The 20161-nt window shown below is 44.9% G+C and overlaps 1 protein-coding gene across 1 annotated transcript in view; it reads left to right on the top strand.

The window, feature by feature from the left end:
- ZNRF3 (zinc and ring finger 3) overlaps positions 1 to 20161 on the top strand; it is a 158222-nt gene that overhangs the window by 78492 nt on the left and 59569 nt on the right. The window contains 1 exon segment of the mRNA XM_043558025.1: positions 18344 to 18469. Coding sequence (XP_043413960.1) covers positions 18344 to 18469 — 126 coding nt within the window.

Raw genomic sequence — 20161 nt, 5'->3', positions numbered from 1 at the left:
TGACCTCTCTTCTGAGGGGTCATGAGGCAGGAGTCTCACCCTCATCAGAACCCAGGAGGTGATGAGAAACTGTCTCTCGACAGCCTCCCAGGGGAGACAGGAGGGGAGGGGAGATGGCCTTGAAGTGCACTTCATATCCCCCGCATCCCCTACGTCCTCTCTTGTTTATCAGGAATAACTTGTTCAGGCCTTTGCGTGTGTGCCCCATGTGGCTGCCGGCAAGAGAGGCACCGCCGAGCTCTTCCTCTCTCCCTTCCTCTCTCCCGTCTGGCCCAGAGGCCCACGGCCTCTTCTCCTTTGACCTGAAGCACCTAGGTCCCCTTTTCTGACTTCTCTCCTCGCACATACCAAGGCTTAGTGAGCTTTCTAGGAATAAATGTCAAGTTTGCCTAACTGGATAAAGACCCTTGAAGATGGAGACTCATATCAAGTATAGTTTTTTTTGTACCTATTACATGCACTCATACAACATGGCCTTGCCCTCACTTAGAAATACTATAAATAGGGGCGCCTGGGTGGCGCAGTCGGTTAAGCGTCCGACTTCAGCCAGGTCACGATCTCGCGGTCCGTGAGTTCGAGCCCCGCATCAGGCTCTGGGCTGATGGCTCAGAGCCTGGAGCCTGCTTCCGATTCTGTGTCTCCCTCTCTCTCTGCCCCTCCCCCGTTCATGCTCTGTCTCTCTCTGTCCCAAAAATAAATAAACGTTGAAAAAAAAATTAAAAAAAAAAAAAAAAAAAAGAAATACTATAAATATAGCTTTTTGCTTGTTTGTTTGTTTTTTCTTTTTTTTTTTTTTTAATTGTGAATGAAGAGTCACCTGGTTTCTTCAGTTGGTAGCCTTGAAATTAGACACTGCAAAAACCTGTCCATCAGTCTGACACCTAAGAACTGAGTCGTGGAAGATTCCAGGAACCTGTCCGTGCTGCTCCCCTGCCTAAGCTGGTGGTCACTCTGTTGGTGCCCTAGAAGGTTGGGGGTTGGGAGGTAGTGACACAAAGCAAAGGATCTGGATTAAAAGCAAGAAGTCCAGAGGGCCCTTTTAATCACCCGTTTCTGGCATCGAATGCTGGGCACTGTGCTAAACTTTCAAGATGCCTGAGTGTGGGTTTAGGGAGTGGAGTGGCTTTAACCAGATCTGCAAAGGGCAGACCCAACCTGGGTTATGACCTCCCTGGTCCACTCTTCCTTGAGCAAGAACTTTTATAGGAGACATAATAGAGCATAGGTAGTTAATGAGGTGAGGAATGGGCCAGAAACTGTCCTAGCTTGTGCTAATAATTCCTGATCTGTAGCGGCTGTCTCCAAGGAGCCTGAAGCACCGCTCAGACATTATCTCATTAATCCTCCCTAAACCCCCATGGGGTAGGCAAGTGGCAGGCATTCCTCTTGCTCTCAGGATCAGAGAGAATGGGGCCCTTATGCGACTTGCCCAAGGTCATACAGGGTGGCAAAGCCTAGCATATAATTTATTGCTTTTAACTCTTGAGCCTGTGGTTTCCTCCGCTCCCTATCCCCCTTCCCCTGCTATCAACAGACTACGCAGGAATATTTTAATCAGGTGATTTTCGTCAAGTGGCCCTTCGTGGGTTGGAAACTTACCAGGGCAATTACTGAGCAGCAGTGATGGAGTGAAGTGAATCTGTACCTTACACGTGTTTGCTACTGAGTCCTCAGGGAACCCAAGGCAGCCTTCCCCTCCCTGGGGGCTCTTGCCCACTCTGGATTTGTCACTGGTGTCCTGCCTTCATGCATTCCTTTGATGGGTTTCTTGCTTGGTTACATGGCCTTGGGGATGTTGAATGGGGGTAGTTCCAGTTCCACCGATGCCCCTTAGATGGATCCTCCTGTTTTCACTCTGTTCATGGTGGCATTGGGCCCCTGACTAGGGCCCTTTCCCTCTTGGCCAGCAGGCCCTGATTTACCCATCAACCTTGGAATCCTAATTTATTAAATGTATTGGCTTGTGCCATCTCGCTCGGGTGATGCGGACACCACCCCTGATTTACGGATGAGGAAACTGGACCTCGGGGCTGTGTTCTCATCACACCATGCCACCAGTGGTAATTAGAGTGTTCCTGAACTATTGTTTTTTTCTTTTGTAACTTGTCCTTTATTTGCATCACTCTTTAATAAGAGCTTTACTGAAATATAATTCATAGACCATACAGTTCACCTATGGTGAGTGTACATTTCAGTGGGTTTCATTGTATGCACACAGTTGTCCACCATCACCACCATCTCAGAAAGAAACCCTGTACCTCCCTCTCCTCCTATTCCTTTACCCTCGAGCCTTAAGCAGCTGCTAAGATATCTGTTTTCTATCTCTATAGATTTCCCTATTCTGGACTTCCGTATGAATAGAGTAATATAAGATGTGGACTTTTGTGACTGGTTTCTTTCACTTAGCATAGTGTGTTCAAGGTTCCTCTGTGTTGTAGCATGCATCAGTATTCTGTTCCTTTTAATGGCCAAATAATAAGGGTGCCTGGGTGGCTTAGTCGGTTGAGCATCCGACTTTGGCTCAGGTCTTGATCTTACAGTCCATAAGTTCAAGCCCCATGTTGGGCTCTGTGCCGACAGCTCAGAGCTTGGAGCCTGCTTCAGATTCTGTCTCCCTCTCTCTCTGTCCCTCCCCCACTCATGCTCTGCCTCTCTCTCCAAAAACAACAACAACAACAACAACAAAAAAAAAACCCACAACATAATGGCCAAATAATATTCCACCGTATGGGGAGACCACATTTTGTTCACCACTTCATCTGCTGATGGACATTTGGGTTACTTACACGTTTAGGCTATTATAAATAATGTTACTGTAAACATTCATGTGCAAGTTTTTGTGTGGACTTACGTTTTCATTTCTCTTGGGTGTACTGCTAGGAGGGGAGTTGCTAGGTCAAATGGTACCTCTATGTTTAATTGTCTAGGAACTGCGAGACTGTTTTAAAAGCAGCTTTACCATTTTACATTCCTACCAGCAGTGGATGAAAGTTCTGATTTGTCCACATCCTAGCAGCACTTGTTATTTTCTGTACTTTTAATCACAGCCATCCTAGTGGATATGAAATGGTATCTCATTGTGGTTTTGATTTGTATTTCCTTGATGGCTAATGATGTTGAGCAGCTTTTCATGTGCTAATTAGCGTTTGCATATCTTTTTTTTGGAGAAATATCTATTCAGATCCTTTGCCCATTTTTTAAAAGTTTATTTGAGAGAGAGAGAGAGAGCATGCACACAAGTGGGGAGAGGGGCAGAGAGAGAGAGAGAGATCAAGAATCCCAAGCAGGCCCTGTACTGTCATCACGGATCCCTATGCGGGGGTTGAACTCACCAACCATGAGATGATGACTGAGCTGAAGTCTCATGCTTAACTAACTGAGCCACCCAGGCACCGCTTTTGCTCATTTTTTAATTGGATAATTTGTCTTTTTATCAATTGATTTGTCAGAGTTCTTTCTATATTCTAGTCCCTTGTCAGATACATGATTTGCACATATTTTCTTCCATTCTGTGAGTTGTCTTTTCACATTCTTGATGGTGTCTTTTGCAGTATAAATGGTTTTAATATTATTGGAAGTCCAGTTGATCTATTTCTTTGGTTGCTTGTGCTTTTGGTGTCATGACTTCTGGCTCACTTTCCACTTGCCAAGCACATAGACCCACCTGGTATCTAATCCTCAGGAATACATCCATGATGGGCACGATCAGCACTGCCCTTTGGACGGGGGAACAAGCCTCAGAGGATCTGTGGCTCTTCCAAGGCCGCACAGATGTTAAGTGGCAGCGTGGGGATCCACCCTGGCCCCCTTAAAGCCCACGTCGGATACACAGTTCCATGGTGACGTCAGCGTAGAATGACAGGCTCTGCTCTGGGCTAGACACCAAAGTGCCTGCTCTTAGAAACTGGGTTAAGGGGCACCAGCGTGGCTCAGTCGGTTAAGCATCCGACTTCGGCTCAGGTCATGATCTCATGGTTTGTGAGTTCGAGTTCCGCATGGGGCTCTGTGCTGACACCTTGGAGCTTGGAACCTGCTTCGGATTCTGTCTCCCTCTCTCTCTGCACCTCCCCCGCTCACACACTTTCTTTCTCTCTCTCTCTCTCTCTCAAATAAACATTAAAAAAAAAAAAAAAACCTGGATTAAGAATCTCCTCAGAACAGTTGCTTGGCAAGTGTTGAATTATTCTTCCCATTTTACTTTCTATGTTTTTCCAATTAAAGACAACTTCTGAATAAAAATGAGCTTCGAATCTTGATTGGGAGGTAATGAACCTGCCCCTCAAAGGCCTGCCTTTCTTTGCATTCAAAAAACTCAAGAGTACAGCAAGCTGGGCTTATTCCATCCATTGGTTCCTTGTAAGAAATTCCTCAAATGTCAGGAGTTATCGTCTTTATTTTATAAAGAACGCCTGATTTGCACTTACTTTATTGTAATGTTTGGCGGCGTGTTTTTGTCTGCCCGTTCTTTGTGTGTCAGAGAGAAAGGAAAGGGATTATTATGGTGTAACCTCGTAAAGTGTTTCTGTGATCAGGTGTTCCTCTTGAGCAAGCCCGACATACTAGGATAACCAGAGCTAAACTGCTATGTTTCCCTTGATCAGAACAGTGTGTTTTGTTGGTTCCACCCTGCAAGCTGGTTTGCAACACCTTTCTCTTGTGTTTCCTTGCCGATCACTTGTAGGCAGCCTGTGCTTCCCTTGGTAGCTAGCACACGCTCAACGGTGCCTGGCTTTCCAGCTCCTACAGAGTACTTTCTTGAGAGTGTGCTCAGTCCTGCTGGACCAGCCCATTGGAGGCATGTTGTGGTGGGAAAGCACATGCCTGCTTGAGGCTGCATCACTACCTGGAACAGTCATTTGTTACTTTGAAACTGTGTTACCCATAGAGCTGATTTAAAGGAAAAAGCCCCCATGAGCTTCAAATTTCAGTCACCTGTTATGCCAGTGTATGCATGTACGTTTTAGAATTTTTTTCAAACTGCCGATCAAACAGCAGTACAGCAAGGGAGGGCCTAGATCTTAACTGTCTTTTCCTGCCCAATGTCCAACACAGTGTCGGTGCCCAGCAAATGTTGGTTTAAATGAATACTGTACTGGAATCCAAACAAGGAAAATCTCCCACTGTCCTTCCTCTCTAATGACAATGACCCACTAAGGTCTATTTATTCATTTTGAGAGAGAGTCCTTGAGTGTGTGCGCACACACGAATTGGGGGTGGGGGGTAGGAGGGGAGAGAGAGAGAGAGAGAGAGAGAGAGAGAGCCAGAGAGAATCCCAAGCAGGCTCTGGGCTGTTGGTGCAGAGTCAGATGCGGGATTTGATCTCAGAAGCTGTGAGGTCATGCATGACCTGAGCTGAAATCTAGAGTTTGTTGCTTAATTGACTGAGCCACCCATGCATCCCTGCCCCACCAACTTTTTTTTTTTTAGGGGAGGGGGCACAAATGAGCAAGGGAGAGAGAGAAAGAGAGACAGAGAAATCACACGAGGGGCAGAGAGAGGGAGATGGGGAGAGAAAGAGAAGCAGGGCTCACCTGGAGCGGGGCTTGTGTTCACCAGAAGCGGGGCTCGAGCTCACTGTGTTCACCAGAAGCGGGGATCGAGCTCACGAATCGTGAGCTTATGACCTGAGCCGAAATCAGAGGCTTAACCAGCTGACCCACCCAGATGCTCCCACCAACTTTTTTTTTTTAATGTTTATTTATTCTTGAGAGGGAGAGTGTGTGCAGGGAAAGGACAGAGACAGAGACAGAGGCTCCAAAGCAGTCTCTGTGCTGACAGCAGAGAGCCTGATGTGGGGCTTCAACTCACAAACTGTAAGATCATGACCTGAGCCAAAGTGGGACGCTTAACTGACTGATCCACCCAGGCGCCCCTGCCCACCAACTTTTTACACTCTTTGTTTGCTTTCAGTTTTTGCCCCATCAGCAGGTGGTACTTTTCAATAGGCATCATTTTGCACATAAACCTTTCTCAGATTTAACATGGTACTTTTTATACTGTGTTCTGTTCATCATTATCTTCTTGTGATGACATAATAGCCCATAAGTTATGCACGTTTAGCTTGATTATATAGTATGGTCAGTAATGGCACTTTGTTTTTTCTAAGTTTTCACAGTTTGGAGGAGGACCATTTTAAGATTTTATTATATAAAATTTCTTTGCTTTAGATTATGTCCTCAGGATCTTTTGTAAAAAGGGAGTTCTGGGGGAAAGAAGGACCTAAGGAGCTTGAGCTTTGTTGCATTTGCTAGACCAATGCTTCCCAGATTGAGCCGAGAAACAGTGTGGCCAGATGTGCTCATAATCATCTTTCCGTACAGCCTCCCTCAGTGGGGTTTAGCAATGATTTACTTTGATCCTGCTGTGTGTTAATCAGCAGTGAGATTGATGGTTTTTCTATTCTTTACTATAGATTACATTTATCCCTTAACTCTCTGTCATTTCATTCCTTTCTGTTTTATCTTTATTCTGCTGCTGATCATATGGGGAAGTTTTAAAAATACATTGTTCTTTCTGTCCACTTGGTTGCCCATCTACCTTGTTAATTGTCCTAAAGGAATTGTCCTAACTCCTGCAGCCTCATCATTTCTCAGAATAATTTATGATAGCCAGACTGAACCTTTCTCTACATTGCTACCTACCTGCCCACAGAATTTATTAAATGATTCCTTTATATATCCTGATGTTACTTACAGTTTGTGTTATGTTATGTTAAGATCTCATGAAAAACTTAAATGTGTTTTTGGAATTTCTTTTCCACTTGTTTTATTCTTCTAGTTTCAGACTGGCATCATATAGTCTTAATGATTTGTTGTTTTGTAGTATTTTATTCTATTTATTTTTATTTTTTAAGCAGGCTCCATGCCCAATGTGGGTATTGAACTCATAGTCAAGAGTTGCATGCTCTACTGAGTTAGCCAGGTGCCCCTATGGTGTTCTTTTTAAATCTGAAGAATGAGAATACCACTTTTACCCTTTCCTCTCCAACATCTTTCCTCTTGGTTTGTTAACTCTGGTGTCTGTAAGCACCTAATCCTTACCTTTTTATAATAAGAACGATCAAAGGGTGCCTGGCTGGCTCAGTCGGTAGATCAAGCGACTTGATCTCAGGATTGTGAGTTTGAGCCCCATGTTGGGTGCAGAGATTACTTAAAAATAAAATCTTTAAGGGGCGCCTTGGTGGCTCAGTCAGTTAAGCCTCTGACTTCGGCACAGGTCACATGATCTCGCGGTTCGGGATTCAAGCCCTGCATAGGGCTGTCTCCTGTCAGCACAGAGCCTGCTTCAGATCCTCTTGTCTCCCTCGCTCACTGCCCCTCCCTCTCTCTCTCTCTCTCTCTCTCTCTCTCTCAAAAATAAGTAAACATTAAAAAATAAAACCTTAAAAAATAAAATATTAAAAAAATCAAGTGTCCTTTATTACATTGCCTTGCAATTTGAAGTAAAACTATGTCAGTGAATTTCTGTGTAGAGATTAATACTTGTCATCTGATGGCCATATGAGTCACCTCCAGTCACTTTAAGAATGGTTATAGAGGGGCACCTGGCTGGCTCAGTCGGTAGAACGTGTGGCTCTTGATCTCGGGGGTCATGAGGTTGAGCCCCACATTGGGTGTGGAGATTACTTATAAAAAAATGAAAAAACATTAAAACCAAATGAGTGGAGGTAGAATTATCTTTTGCTTAACGTTTTCAGGTGCTTTTCTATGGTCTATTGGATACTTTTTTAAAAATTCAACTAATGAAACATCTCCTTACTTAGTTGAAATTGGAAATGGAAGTTCTGAGTAGAGGTTTGTAAAATCAGACATGAGATATGTACACAAGGCCGTACCTAAGTTTCAACGTAATTATCTGACAGTGAAATTCCAGGGGATGCAGGATATTTAAGTGAGAAAGTGGACATGGAATATGTGGAATTGAGATACTTGTTGCTTAATCCGTCTTCCTACAAGCAACTTCTCAGTTATTCTTTTGTTATAGTGGAGCCTGCTAGGATAGAGGCTGTTCTTGGTTTTTCTCTACAAAATGACACCCACTGCAAGAGACTCCAGCTTAGTGTTCCTGACAGCCAGAGGCCTCAGCAAACAGTGCTAGCTTAAAAAAATTTTTTATATGTTTTTTAAATTTATTTTGAGAGAGAGACAGAGTGTGAGCAGGGGAGGGGCAGAGAGAGAGGGAGTCACAGAATCCGAAATAGGCTCTAGGCTCTGCGCTGTCAGCACAGAGCCCAGCACAGGGCTCGAACCCATGAACCGTGCAATCATGACCTGAGCCGAAGTCAGACACTTACCCGACTGAGCCACCCAGGCGCCCTGAGGAGTGCTGATTTAATCCTCAGGCAGCTCCCATTTGGAAGTTCCAGCAAACAGCAGAAATAGCCTTCTGTGTCTGCAGCATGTTTCTGTCCTCATTGCCATGACCAAATGGCAGGGGTGGGGGTGGGGGGGAGTGGAGGGTCGGGGGAGGGGGGAGCTATATTCAGGTACTTCTAGATTCTAGATGCAGACAAAGGTTTAAACTGGGTTTGTTCAAAAAGCAAAGAGAGTTGTCTGTTTCTTTGTTCATGGAAGAGAAAAAAATAATCCCTATGATTCAAGAGAAAAACGTGTGGGGCTATCCTTTTCCATTCCTTCACATACGTTATACGTCTTGATTCTGGCCACCACACCTTTTAAGAGAAGGTCCAGGGGCCATTGTTTCAGGTAAACCTCTGCACCACAGTGACACCCTACCCTGGCCGGCAGTGGCAAAAGGGACAAAAGGAAGGAAGTTTCCCTTTTAAGTCCCCAGGAATTTTTTTTTGATGAGATAATATTACAGAGTGAAATGTCTCTCCTGCTATTAGTTCAGTGCTTGGCTCCTGTGTAACAGTAACCCACTTAGAAGCAGGCGGCGCTTTTGAAGTTATTTTAAACTTTGAGCGGAGCATAGAGATATTGTAACCCTGGATAAGAGCACCACCAGCCACGGTTTCAGTTTTGTCCTTTCAAATGTGTGGAAAGTGCACCAGTATATCTCAAGGATTTTGTACTGAAAGCTTCTTAAAGAGCTGGTCTTGGTTCAAAGCTTGGCTTGATGTCCCGTACTCAAGGGAACATAGTTCTGTTCCTCCAGATATTTAACCTTGTCTGGCACAGTCTTTTGGCTTTGAAGTTCCCACAGATTCTTTGTCCATTAACGAAACAGGGACACCGTGATAGTCAACCTCGTCGGGCGCTGAGAAATTTGAAGAAGGTCCATCTTCATATTTCAGCATAAAACCAGATGTTTGGTACCCGGCACCAGTGATGGTCCGGTATATACATTGTTTGTTGGTAGTCATTTTACTGAAGCAGCTCCTTGTTTGGAAACGCAAGTAGGATATTCACGGTCTCCTCCAGAGATCATTAGAAGATCTTTGTGTGTCTGGGAGAAGATTGGGGCTTCTCAGAACAATCACCCTGGTGATTGTGTCTGCCATCTCTGTAACACCCAAACCCACGTCACATCTGGTGCCACCTGGGAGTTATTTTTGGTTGTGGGGGTGGTGAAGGTTGCTGGTTCTCCCTCTCTCCCTGAGTCATCACTGTGCTGTGTTCCCAGCCATCCTCAGCCCGGGCTCTGGATGGCTCCCAGAGTAGCCGATCTAGACAGTCTCCTTCCACGTGCCCACTGTCTCTGTAGGATGCCTCCGGGGTCTTTCTTGGGCTGAACATAATGCTTCCCCGTAGGACCCATAGAATCTGTTGGAACACCTGGAGGAAGGGACTTCTGTCCAGCAGTGCATGAAGTTTTTAATCAAAATAAAACATGTATATGTTTATAAAAAGGCAATGAGTTACTTCAAGGCTTATAATAAAGAGCGTTCAGGGGTGCCTGAGCAGCCCAGTGGATTAAGCATCCGACTCTTGATTTTAGCTCAGGTCATGATCTCACGGGAGCACAAAATCAAGCTCTGCACTGACGACAGCATGGAGCCTGCTTGGGATTCTCTCTTTTCTGTCTTTGCCCCCCATCCCCCCGGCCACCACTCACGCTCATGATCTTTTTCTCTCAAAATAAATAAATGGATAAACATTAAAAAAAAAAACCAAAAACGTTCTATTTCACCCTTTGCCATCCCTGATTGCTATTCCCAGGGGCAATTATTTTAAATTATTTAGTGGTTTCTTCTGCTATTCATCTCTGTGAATATTTCTAAATATCTGTGAATTATTTCTAAATAACATGCTTATAACTGCTACTTCATACTTTTAGTCCATTAAGCTTTTTTTTTTTTTTACTTCATATTATGGAAAGTGAAGATTTTGTTCTTTTCCCCCACCTCCCTTCCCTCCGTCTGCCCCCCTCCCCTCATCACATATCTATATTTTCCAAGGTAGTTGTATCACAGTTATTGTTTATATCAGGGTTTATATTATTATGGCTATCACTCTTTTCAGTGGGGCCATGCAGGCCGTACCCTGCTTATGGTTTACAATTCTGGTGTAACTTTTAAAGTATTCTCTGAGGTTAATAATCATCCCACCCTGCCCCATTACTTGAGTTTGCTATATGATTATCACTTTTCTTTTTTTTTTTTTTTTTTTAAAGCTTTTTTTTTTATTTTTTTTTCAACGTTTATTTATTTTTGGGACAGAGAGAGACAGAGCATGAACTGGGGAGGGGCAGAGAGAGAGGGAGACACAGAATCGGAAACAGGCTCCAGGCTCCGAGCCATCAGCCCAGAGCCCGACGCGGGGCTCGAACTCACAGACCGCGAGATCGTGACCTGGCTGAAGTCGGACGCTTAACCGACTGCGCCACCCAGGCGCCCCTCACTTTTCTTTTTTTAATGTTTGTTTATTTATTTATTTATTTATTTATTTATTTATTGAGAGAGACACAGTACGAGCAGGGGAAGAGCAGAGAGAGAGGGAGACACAGAATCTGAAGCAGGCTCCAGTCTCTGAACTGTCAGCACAGAGCCCGGCGCAGGGCTGAAACTCATGAACTGTGAGACCATGACCAGAGCTGAAGTCGGACGCTCAACCAACTGAGCCACCCAGATGCCCCTGATTATCACTTATAATTAATTCTCTTATTAGTACTGTCAGGCCCATTGGGTAATAATTCAGGTTTTTGTTTTCTTTGGGTGGGGGGAGGCTCTCCTGCAGCTGGTCCGGTCTCAACTGGTCGCCCAGCCGACTGGTTATGGCCATCATCCTGGGGATGCCATTCTCTATTTCTCCTCTTTGTTGGATTCCCTGAGTCCTGGATCCCATGCCTGGCTGCTCTTTGGTGTATTCTCCTGTTTTGTTGGAGCTGACAGGACTTATGAAATCAGATGCAGTTGGGAAAGTGTAAAGTTTGCCTTTTTGGGGGGGCACATCCTCTCTTCTTCTTTCCCCTCCACTGCCCTTATAAAGCGCTGTCATGCACCTGCCTGAGTGAAGGGCCGCCGTGTTGTGTTCTCTGTGTACAGACAGCCTTGGCCACCTCTGCATGCCTGGCTGCTGTGGTCCCATGGCAGAACCAAGAAGGAGCAGCCTTTGCTCCCATGCCATTGCCCGTGAATCTTTTTTGTCCCAAGGATGTCTTTGGTGACTTGGAAATCAGTGACTGTAAGAGCCAGGTTGTTTGAAGTTCATGCAGCATTTGATGAAACTCTGACCTGTTTGCCCTGGTCCCTCACTTAGCTGAGCAGAGACCCAAGCATCAAAAACAAAGCATGAGGCATGGCATCAGGCCTGCCTCCAGCCAAATGCTATTCTGACAGCAGTCGTTTATTGAGTACCTGTTGAGCACAATGCTCTGGGTGGGGTGAAAGGGGACGACCCTAGGAAGATGCTCCTTCTGGAAACAGGTGCCTGTCTTAGAGCGGAGGCTGAAAGAACTGTGGTAAGCACCAAACAAAGCATTTGGGGACATGGAGGTAGAAGCAACTATCTGTATTGGTGCATTCAAGAAAGCTCCATGGAAGGGGTGGCATTGAAGCTCGTCTTGAAGGACAGAGTATTCTAGGCAAAGGCATAAAGCACAAGCAAACAAGACCAGTCTAGAGGAAGTGAAGACAGAGAGGGCTTTTCCACTGATAGAGCATCTACTATGTTACTGAGGTTCTAGGCTTTACCTCCTTTAATCCTTACAGCACCCTGTTAGGGCAGACAATACTGTCCCCATTTTACAGATGAGAAAATTGAGGTTTATAGAAACTGAGTCATCTGCCCAAGTTGATGTGCCTCTTCAGAGGCAGGAATGAGGTTTAAACACAAGGTTGCCTGATTCCAAAGCTCTCATTCTTTTCATCCCCAAACACCCCTTGAAACAAAATCAGGAGTAAGAGCAAAAACCATAATAATGCCGTGTTCATAATAACGTGGAACCTCACATAAAGGATTAACTGGGCATTTTCCTTCAACTGACTTAAGCAAGGACGTCGAGCATCCCCAAATTGTTGTTCTGATAGCACGAGGCCAAAGTTACCATACAGGACACGATTTCTTTTAGTTTTATACTTTAATCGTAGCTGGTTAGTTATTTGCACTGCTCTTCTGTGGATCCATCCCAGGAACTTTGCTTGTCTTCTCTCTAGGTCCAGGCCTTTCTTCCCTTTCTGTGGCATTCTCTGCCTAGTGGGGTCTTGGTCACGTTCCACTCTGGGTTTCCCAGTCCATTTGATTTTTTCTTTATGTTTTTATTAGCAAGTCTTTCTGATGTCCCTGAGTTCTTACACACAAATCAGGCATTTTCAACCTTCTTAAAAATATTAAGGCAAAAATGATCAGGTAAACCCCACACATCCAAACATTTTCAGAAAATAAACTCAGAAATGCCTGTAATTTTTAAATGCTCATGTTCCACATTAGGTTCAAAACTGACATGCTCAAACATCATTCATTGAAGTATCCTAAGATTACTTTCGAATGATTAGCGGTCAGAAGGGGACACAGGTTTTGTATGTAGTCACTGCCTGTATATCACTCACTGGTGTCAGCATGTATGAGTTAACAAGCCTGGATTTTATGTGATGGTTGTCTGGAGTGGTAGTGGCGTCTGTCTGAATCTTCAGGAGACCGTGTGCATTTCATACGTAGGAGGCCCTCGTTCAATGCAGATGACTAATCTAATATAGGACTTGGGGATCTTTTTAAATCAGGGCCTAATATTTCTTAGTAAGTAGTGGCAAGAAATTCTTTAACTGGGGCTTTATCTTGAAAAATAAAACAGAAAATAATAGTTTGTTTTTTAACTTAAATTATAATTGCTGCTACGTATTGATTTCTGGGCGTAAACAGAGTGAATCCCATATGGGCAGTGTTGGGATATTTTCAGCAAAATTGTATGAGAGTGTGGATGTGGCATCTTTCTCTTATGTTTGACTTCAGCAACAGGATTATCAAAAGTAATTCCAAAAATATTAGAGAACTCTTACTTTTTGCAAAGTTCTGTCATAATTCTTTGATCATTCTCTGCAGAAGCTCTCTCATGTATTTCTCCTTTAATCTTTCACTAGGTTGTTTGCCATTGGCTTTGAGTGGAATCCTGTTATTGACTAATAAGGCTTTTATGGGCTCCATTATATTCTGCATCAGCTGCTGATTTGCACTTCTGGTTTGCAACTTACTTACCATGCCTAGTCACTGTATCATCTGATGTTCTAACAATTAGCAAGCCGTTGCCGTTAAGGATTAAATAAGATAAAATGCATAAACATAGCAGCATAGTAAATATAAATAATTATGAGAAAACCCTCTCCTTTGCTTTCCCCAGACTTGGTGTATTTGTTTGCATTTTATGCCTTTGCCTAGAATATTCTACCCTTTGAGACAGGTCAGTTCACAGATGAATGTTTTCATGTTACAGCGACTTGTGCTTCCCTATAAAACTTTCTGCTGAGCTCATAACTTGGAACCCTTAGAAAAAGAGCCGTAGGATGTAAATGGTTGGAGATCTGGGGTGACAGGCATTTCCAGAAGCTGATATTGTCATCAGGGATGAACTGACAGAGACCTGAGTCATACAATATTTAGCAGATGGGGTAAAGAGGCCAGTTACACAGGAGACACGGCTGAGGTTGAATTCAGAGGCTCAGTACTTGGGCACCTAGAAGTGTAAACTGGAATAAGGAACTCAGGAGAGAAGACGCCGAGGGTGGAGCTGGGAAGGTGGCAGAGTTGGTGAGGTCGGTTTTCAATCTTCTGAGATGTGATTTTGGAGCCCTCTTTCCCTCCACAGAGAAATAAACAACCCGTGCCAAGGGATTGTGCCCACCGGCGCTTTAGAAAAATTCCTTTTGGTTTTGGAGCCTTTGATCCGTGTTCAGAAGTCAACACCTTGACAAGGCTGCCATTTGGAGCTAACAGTTCCCGCAGTGTCAGTGGAAGATTTGATTGGGGCATCTTAGAGGAGGATGGAGGGTGTGACTGCAGAGGAGGGAGAGAGCGCCTGGCGTGACGCGTGGCCCGGGGCGCAGGGCCTGACAGCCTCCAGGGGACCCGGACCAGCGGGTGTGTTTGAGGCTTACATCGTTCAGATTTCTGCATGCCTGAGGGCACTCTTGACATGCCTCTCCTTCGCCACAGCATAGCGGTCTGGTCATAGCTGCTCCCTTCGCACCATGGCTGCAGGGGCGGGGCGGGGGGGTAGGTTTGGGCATCTCCTACTTCTGCCGTTCCCATTCCCCATCCTCCTCCTCTTCCTCTCCTCCTCTTCTCCCTAGCTGCCCATGACTGTCCCTCCATTCTTTCCACCACACCCTCTACTCTTTGCGTCGTGGGTGTTCAGCATTTGAGGACATGGAGATTTGCCTTGAATCACGTGGGCTTTAGGTTTCTTCTCTGATGCATGTATGTGTTCTTCCTAACTTAGCATTTCTCAGAATGTGTCCTGTGAAACAGTGTGATAGGAGTATACACACAACATTGGCTTATAATCAAAGGGTAGGAAGTGCTGGTTTTTGCAAAGGTTAAAAACCTTTTGTTTTTCAGGGGCTCCTGGGTGCCTCGGTCGGTTAAGGGTCCCAACTCTTGATTTCAGCTCAGGTCACGATCTCACAGTTGGTGAGTTCGACAGAGCCCGCTTGGGGTTCTCTCTCTCTTCCAGGCTGTCTTCTGTCTCTTTCTCTCAAAATAAAAAATAAACTTAAAAAAAAAAAAAAGACACCTTTTGTTTTTCAAACCTTAGGCCTCCGCAGAGCTTTAGTTGCCAAAAGTATATCCTGACTCCCCATGGGGTGTTTCTCAGTGTCAGTTACTTGTACAAGAACCTGTTTTTAATCTCTCAGGGCTAGTATTCTGCAGGACATGGTTTCCAGAAGGGCTGCTGTAATTGGCTTAGGCTCTGGAAGAGTAGAAACCACATTGTCCTCCACTATGGATCCCCATGTTAGCTGAGTACAGCCATTTCTGAGTAAACTCTTGAGACATTTTTTTAAGACTTTTTTATTGTTGGGGCACCTCGGTGGCTCAGTCGGTTAAGCATCTAACTTGGGCTCCGGTCATGATCTCATGGTTCATGGGTTTGAGTCCTGTGTCGGGTTCTGTGCTGACAGCTCAGAGCCTGGAGCCTGTTTCAGATTCTGTGTCTCTCTCTCTCTGTCCCTGCCCCTCCCCCACTTATGCTGTCTCTTTCTGTCTTAAAAATAAACATTAAAAAATTTTTTTTAACTTTTTTATTGTTGGAAAAATTTCTGTAAAATTCACCATTTAAACCATTTTAAAGTATATAGTTGAGAGGCATTTAGTCCATTCACAGTGTTGTGCGTCCATCACCATCCTCTGATTCCAGAACATTTTCATGATCCCAAAAGGAAACCCTGGACCCATTAAGCAGTCACTCCCCATTTCTCCCTCCCTCAGCCCTAGCAACCACAAACCTGCTTTCCATTTCTATGGATTTGCCTATTCTGGACATTTCCTATCGGTGGAATCAGATACAAGGTCTTAGACGTGCATGATACCTCTTCCCCTCCCCCCCCACTCCCCCCCACCAGTGTAGTTCTTCATCATTGGCCAAACCTCATTCGTGTGTAAGTAACAGAAAGCAGCTCTCCATCTGGAAACCTCCAAGTCCTGTGGCCAGGTTAAAAATATCCTGGAATACTGTGGAAAAGGGTCAGTGGTGCAGTTGCCATGGCCATGAAATGGCCTGGGATTTCAGGAAGCTGGCTCGAGCCAGGCTGGGAGCCCTTTTGTGGCGGTGGAAGTGACAGGCTGTTGGCACAGTTGGATTTAACACCCTCACCCCTCCTCTCTCTCCCATCAGAGGTCTTCACTTCAGGCCACTCATCTTTTAATAACCACCAAACATGTCAGAGTGGGCTGGGCTCTTCGGGGAATCTTCATATGCCTTTCGGGCAAGATCTTCCAGCCCGAGGACTCATGCAAAAATTGGATGTCCTGGGGCTGTCTGTTTCATGTGTTGCAATTCCCAGGGGATGGGTCATTCCTCACCCACTAGAGAGATAGCTACTGGCCACCCCCTTGTAGCACCCTGTGCTCACCGGCCTTATGGGCTCGTGAAACCCCCACCTGTCGCTCCATTGAATTGCCAAGATTCTCTTGTCTCTGGGCTGCACCCTTCACTCCTCCATTCCTGATGCCCCTCGAGGCCGGGCACACCACTTCCAGAAGAAACCATTGTCAGTGTGCCACTCTTCTGCCCAAGGAACCTGTGGTATTGTCTTCGTGTCCAAACACCTTTCCAGTTTTTGAGTGTGTTTCTTTCCTTCTTGGTGTAGACCGTGACCCTTCAGACTCATCAGACTGGTCTTGTTCCTCTTCCCCCTAGAGCCTTTAGCTCTGCCTCCCCAGGCTTTGAACACCAGCCTGCTCTCTCCTTTTTTCCTTGACCAATCTGACTCTTCCTTGAAGCTTAGCTCACAGCTCAGCGGCACAGGCACAGGGCTTCCCCGAACATTCCAGCAACTCTTGCTGCCCACACTACATTCATGTTGCAACTCTACTACCGCAGAATTTAGAACTGGCAACATTTTCCCCTAAAGATTTTATCACTTAGTCTTTCTCCCCTAGTCAGATGACTAGCTCTTGGAGGAAGGGACAGTAAAGTTAAGCAAGTAGAGTGGGAAGGCACCAGGCTGTGAATCTGAGGGCCAGGTCACCTGTGGGTATGGCCACTTGCTGGCTCTCTTGTCTTGGAAAAGCTACTTACCTTGAGCTTCTGTTCTCATCTACAAAATGAGTGGGGGCGGGGAGTAAAGAAGAGTGTTTTAGTTTCTTATTTGCTGCTATAACAAGTTACTATAAACTTAGTGGCTTAAAGCAACACAAATGTATTCCCTTGAGTTCTGGAGGTCAGAAGTTGAAAATGGATCTGTACGCAGCATTCCTCCAGGAGGCTCTTGGGAGAATCTGTTTCTTGTCTTTTCCAGCTTTTGGAGGTCAGCTTTGGAGGATATCATCATTCTGTCAACCACAATGGATTCTTAGGTCTCTCTTGTGTCTCTAACATGCCACGAATCTGAAGACACATTTCTTCCAGTTATTTAGAGTTTAGCGCTGTACTAGACTCATTAATTTCTTGATAAGTTAGTTTATCCATGAGGATTTCCTCCTCTCAGATTGTTACTGGGGATTCCAGGGCCTATTGAAATTCAATAATAGAAAGAACTGTGAGCACAAACTTCAGGATTGTTTTGTTTTTAGACTCCCACTGACTGCACTTTGCTAGTGAAAATGTGACGATGCTTCTCTTTTTTTTTTTTTTTTTTCTGCTTTGCCCATTTTGAGAAAAGGCTCAAAGGATTTCATCTGTTTCCCAATAGCCAAGGGTAGCCTTTTAAGCAGCTTGTTAATTATACTGGTGATTCTGCTGTATGTCCAGTGGTCTTTCCATAAACTCCTGATTGTGTTTCCAGGTCCTTTTGCATAACTTGAAGTAGATGTGTCGTTAAGGTCTAGAAGCCAAACAGACAAGGATACTAACCTAGATAATCTCATCTGTAATTGCTACTTAATGTTATGATATTTCACAGAAACTTAGATTGGTATGTATATGGGAGGTATGCTATTTTTCTTTGCCTGCATTCCATCGGGTGATGTCCGCCTTGGGTAACCACCCCTTACAAAGCAGTGAGAAAGCGGGGAGCCTGGCTGGCTCAGTCCAAGGAACATGTGACTTGTGATTTGGGGGTCATGGGTTCGTGCCCCACATTGGGTGTAAAGATTTCTTAAATAAATACATAAACTTAAAACAAAAACAAAACCAGCAGTGAGAAATCATCCATAAAATCAACACCCTTCTCCACCCCCCAGTTAAGAGTTGAGGTTACTTTTGACTGTTGAGTCGAAGACATTTACAGTGTGAGTCAAGCATGTCTGTGGCCTGTATATTGAAGCTTTCTTTCTATTTTGCTTTCTAGATGCACCCCCTGGGCCTATGTAATAACAATGACGAAGAGGACTTGTATGAATATGGCTGGGTAGGAGTAGTGAAGCTGGAACAGCCAGAACTGGACCCAAAACCATGCCTCACTGTCCTGGGCAAGGTAAGCGCCAGGCCCTTTGAATCTCTCTGATTCCGACTGGTGTTCTCTGCTCTCCCATTTCATCAGTTCCTCACATAGGTGGTTACAGAGAAGAGCCGTCCCAGCACAGCCGTCTCTCCCAGCTGACCCGTTTGGGGATAAGGACTAAGACATGTCCTGTGGCAGCCCACCGTGGTGCTTCCAAGCTTGGACTGTGACAGAGCCTGCCAGCCTCAGAGTCGGCTCCACCTCTTGTCCACTCTGTGACTTTAGGCAAGTCACTTCCCCTCCAGGAGTCTCAGCTTCTTATCTGTGTAATGGTTTCATAATATTCACACTACCTTATACCCTTGGGGACAGAGGTGTCAGAACTCTGAGATTTGGGGAATTTAGAAAGGTGTTAAGGCTGTACATACTTTATATTAAGTAACCCCCAGGAGATCTGGGGCACTCCTTCATCATTAAACACCTCCATATTTGTGTAGCAACCTGTATGGATATTCACATTAAGCGGGATAACTAAAATCTCGTGTTAGTTCAGGGCAACTTTGCCTCTAAATGAGTTCAGGTTCATTAAGTTTTGCTGCCAAGTAAGTTCTGGAAAAACTCCTGGGTTTTTAGAGCTTTTTTGGTTTCAGAATGGCAGACGGCAATTATGGTCCTATATTAGAACTTACCTCAGAGGATGGTTAGGAGGAGAGATGAGATACAAACGACCAGCAGAGTAAGCTTTCAAAACATTTTTGCTGCCATTGGTTGCTGCCATCCCATTTAGAAGCACGAAATGAGAGACTCGTTAGCCAAGAAGGTCAGCTTTATCTCCGGCTGCAGTGTGAAGATAGAAAGAAATTTATTGTGGGAAAACTATCCATCAATGATCTTAAAATATGACAGATGGCCATCTGTTTTAAAGTGGATCATTTTGTTAAAGGGAAAGGTTTGAAGAAAGTTATTAGAATTCTAGTTAGAGGAAAGGCGGTATCTCCTAAGGATAGTGTTACTGCCTGAATATTTTTTTATAATCTCAGAAGGTGCTGTTTAGGTACCATGGGGAGACAGCTGGGGGGCAGGGGAAAAAAACGTCCTGATTCCTGACCTCTTGATGATCCAGGCAGGAGAAGAAAGATGGTTTTGATGCAGGGTATTTTAGGGGGAGCCTTTTCCAGACTCCAAGATGCCCCCGGCAGTGTCTCATGAAAGGCTTTTGGTCCAGGAGACCATTATGGGTCTAAGCTAGGATTTTCATGCCCCTCTTGTCTTCTGAATAGCTTCTTGAGCACTTGTCAAGTTCTCCTGCCCTTTTATAAGGGTGGGAGGGGGCGGGGGGAACAACCCAGGAATTATTACCTGTCTGGTTTACAGTTCATGAAGTCAAATCAAGGTGTTTTAGGTGACCCAGGTCCTGATACTTCATCGTTTAAATAGTCGGCCAGAGCTGCTTAATGATGCTAGGAGAGCCGCGACCCCTTTGAGAATACTGTAGTGTTTTCCTAGGAGAAATGCCAGCTACATCCAAAGGTTAGGAACACTGCTTTCCTTGTGGGCAGAACACTTCTCCTATAATATTTTCTCCTACACTTAAGCTGCTGCTATGCAGGGCCCAGCAGCTTGACTTAATTTGTTTTGCTCCAGCCCAGTGGAGCTCTGCCTTTGCATCTGTTGTGTCTACAAGTGGGTTGGAACAGTGCTCCCAGGGACACCCCATTGTTCTTC

This window comes from Prionailurus bengalensis, chromosome D3, assembly GCF_016509475.1.
Source record: "Prionailurus bengalensis isolate Pbe53 chromosome D3, Fcat_Pben_1.1_paternal_pri, whole genome shotgun sequence".
Classification (NCBI taxonomy): Eukaryota; Metazoa; Chordata; class Mammalia; order Carnivora; family Felidae; genus Prionailurus; species Prionailurus bengalensis.
The sequence above is the reverse complement of the archived record's forward strand: the minus strand, read 5'-3'. Positions and strand labels throughout refer to the sequence as shown.